This window comes from Arabidopsis lyrata, assembly GCF_000004255.2.
Source record: "Arabidopsis lyrata subsp. lyrata unplaced genomic scaffold ARALYscaffold_3, whole genome shotgun sequence".
NCBI classification, from domain to species: domain Eukaryota; kingdom Viridiplantae; phylum Streptophyta; class Magnoliopsida; order Brassicales; family Brassicaceae; genus Arabidopsis; species Arabidopsis lyrata.
Window position 1 is genome coordinate 9,910,339 of NW_003302553.1, and position 11,319 is coordinate 9,921,657.

The window sequence follows — 11,319 nt, forward strand, 5'->3', positions numbered from 1 at the left end:
GAGCTTGAACCTTTTGGGAGATAATTGAAGAGAGTTCCTCCAGAGAAGATTTCTTAAACTCTATTCTCTTCTTTGTTTTCTTAATGCAATTCTATTCAATCATGTTGTTTGTTTCAATCTCTATGTCTGAGTAGTTTGCTTGTTAGGTTTAGGGATTCTCATTAGGGATTTAGATGGATTAGTAAATCGATTACCTGTTAGGATTAATTTATAGAGTTCTTCATCTAGGTTGTTCTTAATGCTAATTCTAGCTTGATCACCTAGAATTTGATCTTAGGATAATAGGTATTTGATCCGAGAGGGCACCTGTTACTGGAACTACTTTAGATGAGCCTGGTTTATAGGTGTGTAATAAGAATCGGCCTATCTACTAAGGTGAACATATCAAACCTGAAATTAATGCTAGTCTAGATCTAGGAATTCGCATCGAGAGGTGGAATTACTGATATTAGACTTGTTAGTTATCGCATCGAGAGGTGGTTAGCTATTCATTAGTGTTTTGATTTCTAGAACGGTTCATTAAATTATCCTAATTAATTTGCTAGATTTACTATTACTTTATTTCCTGAGAAATCCCTAAGCCTAACGTTTTCCCATCTGATTTACATCTCGATTTTAATTACTTGTTTTATTTTAATTTGCAATCTTTTCTTGTTTAGCTTAATTCAAAACATGTTAGTCTATTGTGTGAACACGAGAGCTTTGTGGAATTCGACCCTAAAGTACTGCAATTGATCTCTTATTTGAGAGAGTAGTCTTAGGTCTTAATTTGAACCTTATCAGTAAACACTTTTGTGTACTAGCTTAAGTTTTACGTCTATCTGGCGGAGATCATATTCATGCAGGTACGCGAGGAGGGGGAACTTTTTATTTGAGCAAAGGTAGATATTTACTCACGTGGAGAGAGGGCTGGGCCGGATCCGGATATCCGGCTTTTTTTGGGTATCCGGATCCGGATTCGGATCCGGCCAGATCCGCCTTTTCATTATCCGGATCCGGATCCGTTCCACCCGGATATCCGGATTTCGGATATCCGTAAAAGAGCCGTTCCACCCGGATATCCGGATCTGGGTTTTTTTATATAATTTTTTTTATTACTATAAAATTTCAAGAAAAATATTTAAAAACAAATAATTTAATATAAATAATTAAAAATATTATTAAAAAAATATTATTCTTATATAAAATAATAGAATTTATTAATAAAATTTAAATAATAGTAATAAAATATTAAAAAAATATTATTATTATCTAAAATATCCCGGATCCGGATATCCGGCTTTAAATTTTCTATTATCCGGATCCGGATCCGCTTTTTCATTATCCGGATCCGGATCCGCCCAACCCGGATATCCTATTTTTCGGAGCGGATCCCGGATCGGATCCCGGATAATTGGTCTCACCCCTACGTGGAGACCTACCTTAGCCAAGTGGTGCGACCACTTTTTTTGTTTTTTCTAATTAATGTAATTTATAGATGCTTTAAATTATGTTCTCATAAAAAAAAAATTGATCTTCAGTACACTTTGAATTCAGCCTACAAAATTTTTCTAAAGAATTTTAGGCCTAAAGCCACAAATTTGGGATCTCGTTTAAAACACAAAGTTCGTTTGTATTTCTCAAGTTTAACCTCAATTTCTTCTCAAGAGAGCAATGTGATGGCAGATTGGCAGATAGCATAGCGAAAGAAGCTCTCTCCTTACGAATTATGCTTCGTAATACTCCGAAGTTGTTTTCCTTAGTGCTAAATTGGGTTAAGTACTTAAGTATCTTGTAGAGGTAGAAAATGCTATTATGGCCTATAATATGTACTAAATCATTTGTATTTCCTGGAATTAAACAATTTGCGGTTTCATGATTCATTGTATTTTATTTTACTTTTTTGTATTTTATATTTTTTTGTCTCCTTCTTTTGGACATTTGATGTCAGAGAAAAATATCATGTCGACGTTGTTTTCTGTAAGTGCATCTTCATCGGTGAGGATGTCAAAAAAGGGTATCTCATGAATAAAAGATGTTAAATCAATAGAATTAATAAAATGAGTTTGTCTATCTCAAGGTCTCTCGTTTGAGAAACGCTTATCTCTCTCCATCTTTTTCTAATTTTTTCATTATTTTAATTATAAAAAGCTGTGTGATATTTTTCCCATGGAAATGCTCTAAAATTTTTGGACTAAAACTTTCAGTTTATCTCGCTGTGTATCTTATTTGAATATTATAATATAATCTCATAGTGAGAAAAAGAAACACACACACAAAATTTTTAAGATTTCAAATTCACTACAAAACCGAAGATTTACCCTATTTTACTAGTAATTTGCATTAAGCACATGTTTGATATGTTCACAAATCTTCTTAAACCACCTCTCGTATGAATCTAGAAATATTTGCTCACCTAAGGTAGTTTTAATAACAGGCGGCCTCTCGGATCAAAACCTATTATCTTATGATCAAGTTCTAGTTAGTTACTCTATAACTAGCATTAAGAACAACCTAGGTGAAAAATTCTATAGATAAATCCTAACAGGTAATCGATTTACTACTTCATCTAAATCCCTAATGAGAATCCCTAAACATAACAAGGTGATTACTCAGACATGATTAATGAAACAGAAAATATGTTTGAATAAATTGTAAAATAAGAAATCAAAAGAAGAAAAGAGTTTAGAATAAATCTTCTCTCTAACAGGGTTATGAAATCTCTGAAAATAGCTCTCTCCAATTATCTTCCAAAGGGTTCAAGCTCAGAGAATTACAAAAGTCAAAGACAAGATAATAAAATAGAAAAAACCTAAAAACTATTTATAAAGTCTCAAAAACGTGCAAGGACTAAAATTGCAATTAAGGAAATCTTCTGGGTTGATTATGCGGGCTTTAAAACTTTAAACCGTCGAGACTTTTCACGGGGCCGTGTGTGGTGTCGAGCGACACCAATGGGTGTCGGTCGAAACTCATGTCTTGGTCTGATGCCGAAATCGTCTCCTTAGCTCCAAATCTCCGGTTTAGCTCCAGAATGATTCATTTTCTCCAAATTTGTCCTGAACGTGTAAAAATCTGAAAAGACTCAAAAATATACTAGAAACAACAAAAAGACTTTAAAACCGACACATAAATCACGGTTAAAACCGATAAATCCGTGATATATGAACCACCATCTCTGATCTGCTACAAAATAGACTCATCACTGCTTTGCTATCCTTGTGGAATGATCTGTCTCCTTCGCCATCGATTCCGGTGGGAGAAGTGAACGACGGTGACTACGTGAAGCTCCGGTGGTGATCACGTTGCCTTTGCTACAATTCTCCTTTCTCTCTCTCTCTGTCTCTCTCTCTATTCTTCTCTTGACGGCATTTCTAAATGAAGAGAGAGATCTTTATGCTTCTACACATACACATACAAACACCAAACTCTAGTTGTTAGGAGTTATTGGGCTTTATTGGGCTTGTATCATTATGTCAAAATAAATTGACCCAATAATGTGGGAGGGGGTGTTACAATGCATGTATATATATCAAACGGGAAATGTAAGCATACAATACTTTTGATTAGCCAATACATTATTACTTGTTACTTTTAACTTCCCAAATAATTAGGAGCTAATTGGCACTTTATTTGAAAATGAACTGAATGTTTCTCTAACTTCCACAAACATAAAAACGTGAAGCAATTTAATTAATACATCTAATCATTCAGCTTGAAAATATATGGTTTTATCATGAATTATATCCTATATATAACAAGTATCCCGTTGACATATCTCGTTTGATATCTATATGCATGATTTAGAACTTCTATATTTAAGATTTCTGCAGTATATATAACAAGTAGCATATGTTGCTTTCTAGAGAAATCTGATTTTGTTATTGGGTTTTCGCTTTTCTACTACTGTATTTTCTTTTTGATTGGTCAAGAAAGAAAGAGAAAAAAAAAAAAAAAAAAACATTATCCCACCTAATTAATTCTATTTGGGTAACCCATTCACAACTCTTCAAATTACCATTAATGCGTGAGGAACTGAAACACATCCTATCGTTTCTTACTGATGATGCGATCATCGATGGATCTATTCAACAAACCAATTCAATGGAATATATATAATCACTTACAATAATAAAACATAACAACAAATAACAACCATCCACATAGTATATTCCAAACAGAGAGTAGGTAACATAACTAGCATCAAATACTATTTTATTACAGCAATAATTTGCATGAAATCGTTAACTCCGAAGTCTCAGAAACATGCATCCAGGACACAACAGCAGCATATGGCAGCACAACTGCCAAAAGACAAAACCACATATATTAACTGTTACGTACCAATACCATTCTTATGTAGGGACTAGGGAAGATATGGGTTTAAATTCAATATTTAAAGTAGTAACATTTTCTGAAAATTTGTACCAAAAAAAAAAAAAAACATTTTCTGAAAAACTTTAAATAAAGAAAAAGAATTTTGGCAACGTACGTAATATCCCATGGTTTAATTTATTTTTAGTTGTTCAGCTGGTAAAACAAACTTTTAGCTGACAACTCTGAAGTTGGATTTTTATTTAATTTGTATCTTTTGTCAATGAAAGGAAATAAAAAATGTGAGTCAAGGGTGAATTTAAAACAAACAAAAATTTGCAAGAAAACACTAGTTATCAAAAAAACACACACACATACACCATAATTTTCTTTTAATCCCAACTAAAATGTTGAAAAAAACAAAGCTTAACTATAAAATGTTGACCCAATTTTTTTCCAACACTTGATTTGACAGTTTCTCATTCTACCAAAAAAATTACAGTACAAAACCAATAGTTACGTTTGAGTCGAATTAGAGATACTCCATAATTTTTTTAATAAATATACTATAGTCTCAAAAATTATTGTCTGATGACGAGTTAAAGATTTAAATAATCGAGCAAAACGGAGAAACACACATGAAACCCTACACTGATAGATCATTAGAAATAAAATAAGAGCGTAGTATGAATATCTTGCAAAACGGATAATTAGAACCATGATCTATATATAATTATATATGATGCATGATGAGAGTAAAATGAAAGAAAAACATACCATCCTTTCCAAAAACCATCGCCCTTGGACTTCGTCTCCACTGAAGCGGCAGGGGGGTCACCAACCATCGCATCTCTGGTCGGATAACCAATCGGTGGTGGGCTTGTGTACGGCCCCGACGAAGTTTGTGAAGGTTTTTCCACTGTGGCCAAAAAAAGATTATTAACTTATCATATTATTGTTCAATATACGTCGGATATCGATCTTGATTAAAACAAATAATTGAATAATTACCGGAAAAGTGATTTTGCTCGGATGGATTCATTCTGATTTAGTGACAAAGTGAGGAGATGAGGATTATGAAGAGGAGAAAGTGTTGTGGTTATAATTTAAAGAAGACGAATATTATGAAAGTTTTTATAAAAATAATTAGAGAGGTTTGGTGATGGATGATATATAAATAGAGATTATGAAGATGCGGACGAGAAAAGCAGGTTTGAACATCTGAAGATTATTGGAGTGGTTGAATTCAATTAAGTACGCTATATATGAAAGTTTTTAGTATTTAGAATCTTATAGTAATATTTTAGCAATTATGATATATATTTATACATTTTGAATTTTATTCAAAGTTTTTTAAGTATTATACAGATATATTTATTAGTTTTGTTAGTGAGAATATATAATATGATCAAATTTATTTGATCCTGATTCCTGAGTTTGATATACGAGTAAAGCTACAAATTAAGTACTAACACCGGATTATCTGATATATATGTTTGCATCAAAATGTTAATAATTTTCTTAAAAAAAAAAACTTTAATTTTATCATTTTTTGTCTTTGACATCTAAAATACAGACGATGTGTTTGAACAATAAACATCAAACTCATTTACAAAATACTTTAAAAAAAAAAAAGCATTGATCAGCTTTTGGTCCTTAAATTACGCGTCAACTATTTGAAGTTTCTCAGTATATAGAAAAACACTAATAACTTTTAATCTATATTCACCAAAATATTATAATCTTTATACTACTAGAATTCAATTTGGATTTTGTGACATCAAAATATTGAGTATCATTCATTAAGATGGTTGAGATATCACAGTAGATACATAAGTTAAATTTCCTAAGTTTTATTTATGAGAAATTGTTAAAAATGCTCATTTTTCAATACCTTTTTCAAAAATGTCTTTGAGAGTCTATTTTTAAGTTTGCCCTTTTTTAATTTTTAATGACCATTTTACCTTTATTTGAAACAAAATTAGGTCCACAAAATACAAAATATTTTTTGGCGGGAAAAGTGATCCCGCAATTTTCCCGCCAAAACACTTGTAAAAACTTGTAAAACTTTTAAAATACCTTGTAAAATTTTCTAAAAAAATTTTCCCGCCAAAAAAAAAATTTTGCGGGAAAAATTTACAAGGTATTTTAAAGGTTTTACAAAGTATTTACAAGTGTTTTGTAAGGTTTTACAATGTATTTTAAAAGGTTTTACAAAGTACTTATAAGATTTTATAAGGTATTTATAACTTGTAAAACCTTATAAAAAACTTGTAAAACCTTATAAAATAGTTTGTAAAATCTTATAATATCTTATAAATACCTTATAAATACGTTGTAAAACTTTTTAAAATACATTGTAAAACCTTATAAATACCCTGTAAAAAACCTTGTAAATTTTTCCCGCCAAAAAAATTGCGGAATCAATTTTCCCGCAAAAAAAAATTTTGGCGGGAAAATTTTTTGGCAGGAAAATTTTTTACGGGAATATTTTACAAGGTATTTTAAAGGTTTTACAAGTTTTTACAAAATCAAATTTGTAATTTTGATGTGTGCGCATTCTCATGTTTTCCTTATATATTTGTGATATCTTTTATTAAAAGAAAGGTAATTTAGTCATTTTGTACATAAAAAGAGGTATTTTTAAAAATGGACAACCAAAAGGGACATTTTTGAAAATGAGTATTGAAAAATGGCATTTTTGTGAGTCTCCCTTTATTTATTTATTTATAAAAGTCTTGTAAAATAATTGCATAAAACATTAGGTTAAGATGTCGTATTCTTAAGGGATAATCTTAGAATCGAACTCCCCTGCATCGAACTTCCCTGGTAGAAGCGTAACCTGAGATGGCAATATTACAAACTTGCCCAAATGGTTTTCGTTCGGCTGTTTATTTTTAAAGTTTTAAAAATAGTTATTACGTATCTATTGATTATATATACTTTCATATATTACTTGAAGTTAAAACCCAAAAAAATATAATTTGAATAAGTTTATACATATAGGATTGGACCACTGAAGCTCTATATTCGCGTTTTCTTGACATTAATTTGTGGTGTCGTGATACTTGATTTATATGTGACTTCACTGTTTTTAATTTTCTTTGCGTTCTTTAAAGTAGTTGGAATCTAATCCAAATTTCATTACAAATGGAAATTTGTTTTTATAGAGTTTTTGATAGTATAAGAAAATTTGTAGAGATAACAGACAAACAGACGCGTCAAGAATTTATGGTGGGTTTGAAAGTTGAAACAATTATTCGATGACTTTCTTGCTTTTCACTAACTATTTAAACCAATTGTATCCAAAATATCACATGAGTCTTCCTTTTTTACATATGTTTCCTCATTTGATTTGCCTTCGAGTTGGATTTTCAAACAAAATAAAAATACCACTTTTCAAATGAAACAAAATCAACTAATTAAAGAAAAAATCACAAAGTTATATTATTACATTTTTTTCGTCTTCTATTCCTTTTTATGACTATATATATCAATTTATTATTAAAGAGTATTTTGGATCATTTATCAATCTTTTTATTAGTAGTATATACTCTCTCCTTTTATAAGTGATGTTTTAAGCTTTTAATTTTGTTTTTAAATAGATGACGTAAATATTTTCAATGCAAAATTAATTACTTTTTTATTGGTTTTGACGATTTATATTCGGTATATTATTTTTTTATTGATTGTTTAGATAATAAATGATGTTTTAGTTTAGAAATACACAAAAATTAAATAATTTTTTAATGTATATGCATTCTCCTAAAACATCACTTATAAAAGAACGGAGGGATATATATATGTATGTATGTTGCAAAAAACTATTATCTCTAGCAATATTTTTCACTGGTGCATAATGAGAACTGAGAAGACTGTCAAATATCTTGAGACAAGGATTTGAGATGTCGAATTTATAATTTCACATTGATCAGAAATTTAAGGGGAAAATATATAGTTAGCGAAGCTGTTCAATATTATCAAACTGATAATGGATTACATATATTATTATCAGAAACAAAAACATAAGAGTATTAGGTTATTCTGAATGGACAGAATTTAGAGCTAACTCTAAAGGACATATGCAGTTTTTTTTTTATCAATATATAATGCGAGTGTCCTTCCAAATATATGTACGTACGGACTAACACCAAGGCTGTGAATGGTAACATCTTTTATGTGGAATTGTTGAGGAATTCTTGTGGAAGATATTAATGTTACATCATTTGTAACCGTGGAATTATTGTTGAATTTTTGTTGTTCTGTCATAATGGTCCTACTTTATTCTATTTATTAAATTAATCAAACCTTCAACAGATGCATTTCATTTGTTAATTTCCATATGTATTTTTGAATAATGTATTTTGAAGTTTGTTTTTAGGAAAAAAAAAAAAAATTTGTGGATTTTAAAATGGATAATTAATAGCGGATAGTCTTGGATGTTTGGGTCTTTAGCTCGGTGTCGGTTCTATAATTTTTGGTTTCGGGTATTTCAGTTCTCGAGTTTAGTATCCATTCGGTTATTTTAAAATTTCGGCTTAAGTTCGGTTCGGTTTTAGGTATTTCGGCTTTTTGAATCAAGAACGGATTAGGAACCAAAAACTTTACAAATATTTTTGAGTTTTTTTGGTTATTATGGTTCGTGTCCATTTGATTCCGGTTCGGGTTTTATTATTAGGATTTTTTTTTACTATTCGGTATTAAAGTAACTAATATTTTGGATATATATGTGTACTTTGGTTTCATATAAATATCTAAAATATTTTGGTTCCGATTTTTCGGTAATGAATTTTATGATCCATTCGGTTATTTCGTCGGTTTCAGTTCGGTTTCGGTGAAACAATTTTCTAGTTACTTTTTAAAAGTTTATTTGATTAGTTATTAAAAAAAAAAATCAGCCGGATTCCGTAGTTACCATTTGAAGTTTAAATTATTCAGCCAGATTCTATAGAAAAACACAAATATATCCAGTCAGATTCAGCAATTCAGCCAGATTCAGCCATATAGATGCATGTAGCTAGCGTTCCTATATCGGTCTGTCTCTCAAAATGTATTGGTTTGGCTTTGGCAGGCTTACCTAACATTTTTTTGATTCGTTCACATGAATAAATAAATTATTCACAGACAAGGCACTAGAACCCCTTACCCAATACATTTAATAGGTGCATTTCAAACCAAATTGCCATTTAAATCGTTTTGATTGATATCAAAATTTAAATTATATATATGACTTTATAAAACTTCCACTCAATTTATTTATTAAACGAAGAAACATTAAAAAAAATTTCACATACTTTTATATTATCATCTTTTAATAAAAGAAAATATTTTTTCATAAACAATAACATTTTTTAATATAAATAAAAAGTAATATAATATAACACACAAAAATATGTGAATAGAAGTTAATATACAAATAGATAATTCAAAAATAGAAGTTAATGAATTAATAAAACACAGCACAAAAATATATAAGATAACAATATGAATAAAAATTAGAAGCATATAGATAATTTTCAAATACATATAATTTATATATGAGAAGTAGAAAACAAAAAAATATGTTATCACGCTAGAAAGACATTAACCTTTTCAAGAGTTATAAAATATTTAGATTAAAAAATTTTATATGATAGTAAACTATAGAATTTAGATTACACGAAATAAGAATATCTATTTTTCAAGAAAAAAGTATGTATCCAAAATCAAGATAAAATATATATAAAATTGTATAATATATTTAAGGAAAGAATTGTGATTTAAAAGTACAATTAGATACAAGATTTCTTTAAACAATAACGTTAGAGTGCAATGTTTCATGGAAAATGCAATGTATGAGAATAGGAAGAATCCAAATATAAAATTTAATATGTAGGAAAAAGAACATTTTATAATAGACAAGAAAAAATAAAATATAAAAATGAAATAGATAAAGAGAATATAATTTTAATATAAGTTTATAATGAATCAAAAATTTAATCAATTATTTTAACGAAAAGAACGTGAAAAGAGATAAAATGTCGCGAGGTGGACGACTGCATATTAGAATATGACGAATAAAATGACAGCGAAATAATTTCAAGAGAAATTGACTAAATTCAAAAAGATGTATGAACATGACATGGTCGAGATTGTATTATATTTCTCTGAATTTTTTCAACTAATTTTTTACCATGTGTTACCTAAAAATTTGTTGGTTTTTTTCAAGAGAAACATTATTCTCAATAAAATCTATGTTATATATCATTCATAATTAAATAGGTTTATGTCATTATAGATTTATCTTTTAAAATTCAATATATATATTTATATTCACGTCTTATATTGTTAATAGTTTATAAGTAAAATCCCGCGCATTGCGCGGGGTCACAAATCTAGTTTTTAAAAGTTTAAGAGTTAGAAAACCTTTTGAGTTATGCGGCCAAACATTTTTTTTCACATATAATAATGGTTTTTAATTTATAATATACGAAGCACATATATATAAATCGAGATGGACCTGTCTTTAAAACCTATCAAACCACGTGGGATCTTTGAACATTTCAGGAATAGTGGTAAGCCTTGTCTATAGTATATATGGATCTCCTTCGTCAACGGCTTTCGATCTCTTAATCCAGCAAATCAACTGTTAAACTTTGTACTTTAAATTATTTATCATTTAAGAAAACATTTATTATCAGTTAATATGCATAGTTAGTTTTGCTTGTAGTTATAGATCTATGGTTGGAAATTCATGGTAAACTGGTTCTGACATCCATAGTGGAATATTTTTTGGAGGATCGCTGGTATCAACATGCCCTCTACTTCTCTATGCTTTCGAGGATAGTTGACTACGATCGAGTCATTGACTTCATGCGACTACTGACATTACTCAATGTTTTTATATTCGATTTAGAGCATGATTTACATTTGATACAACTATACAAGCATTTTTAAAGCAGCCACCGTATCCTGTTCCAGCAAATTACCAGTTCACATTATCTATGTGTGTGTGTGCATATATATATATATATATATATATATATA

At 29.5% G+C, this 11,319-nt stretch overlaps 1 protein-coding gene and 1 long non-coding RNA gene across 2 annotated transcripts; both read right to left on the bottom strand.

The window, feature by feature from the left end:
* Positions 1–2,696: 2,696 nt before the first annotated feature.
* LOC110229916 lies at positions 2,697–3,440 on the bottom strand. Its single transcript, XR_002333227.1, has 2 exons — positions 3,153–3,440; positions 2,697–3,038 (listed from the first exon to the last, which is right to left on the bottom strand). It is a non-coding gene; the product is annotated as an uncharacterized LOC110229916 (long non-coding RNA).
* A 624-nt stretch (positions 3,441–4,064) lies between these two features.
* Positions 4,065–5,539, bottom strand: LOC9321559 (cysteine-rich and transmembrane domain-containing protein PCC1). Its single transcript, XM_002885447.2, has 3 exons — positions 5,305–5,539; positions 5,071–5,212; positions 4,065–4,283 (listed from the first exon to the last, which is right to left on the bottom strand). The coding sequence occupies exons 1-3, from the start codon at positions 5,333–5,335 to the stop codon at positions 4,238–4,240; spliced, it is 219 nt and encodes a 72-aa protein (XP_002885493.1). The 5' UTR covers positions 5,336–5,539; the 3' UTR covers positions 4,065–4,237.
* Positions 5,540–11,319: the final 5,780 nt, after the last annotated feature.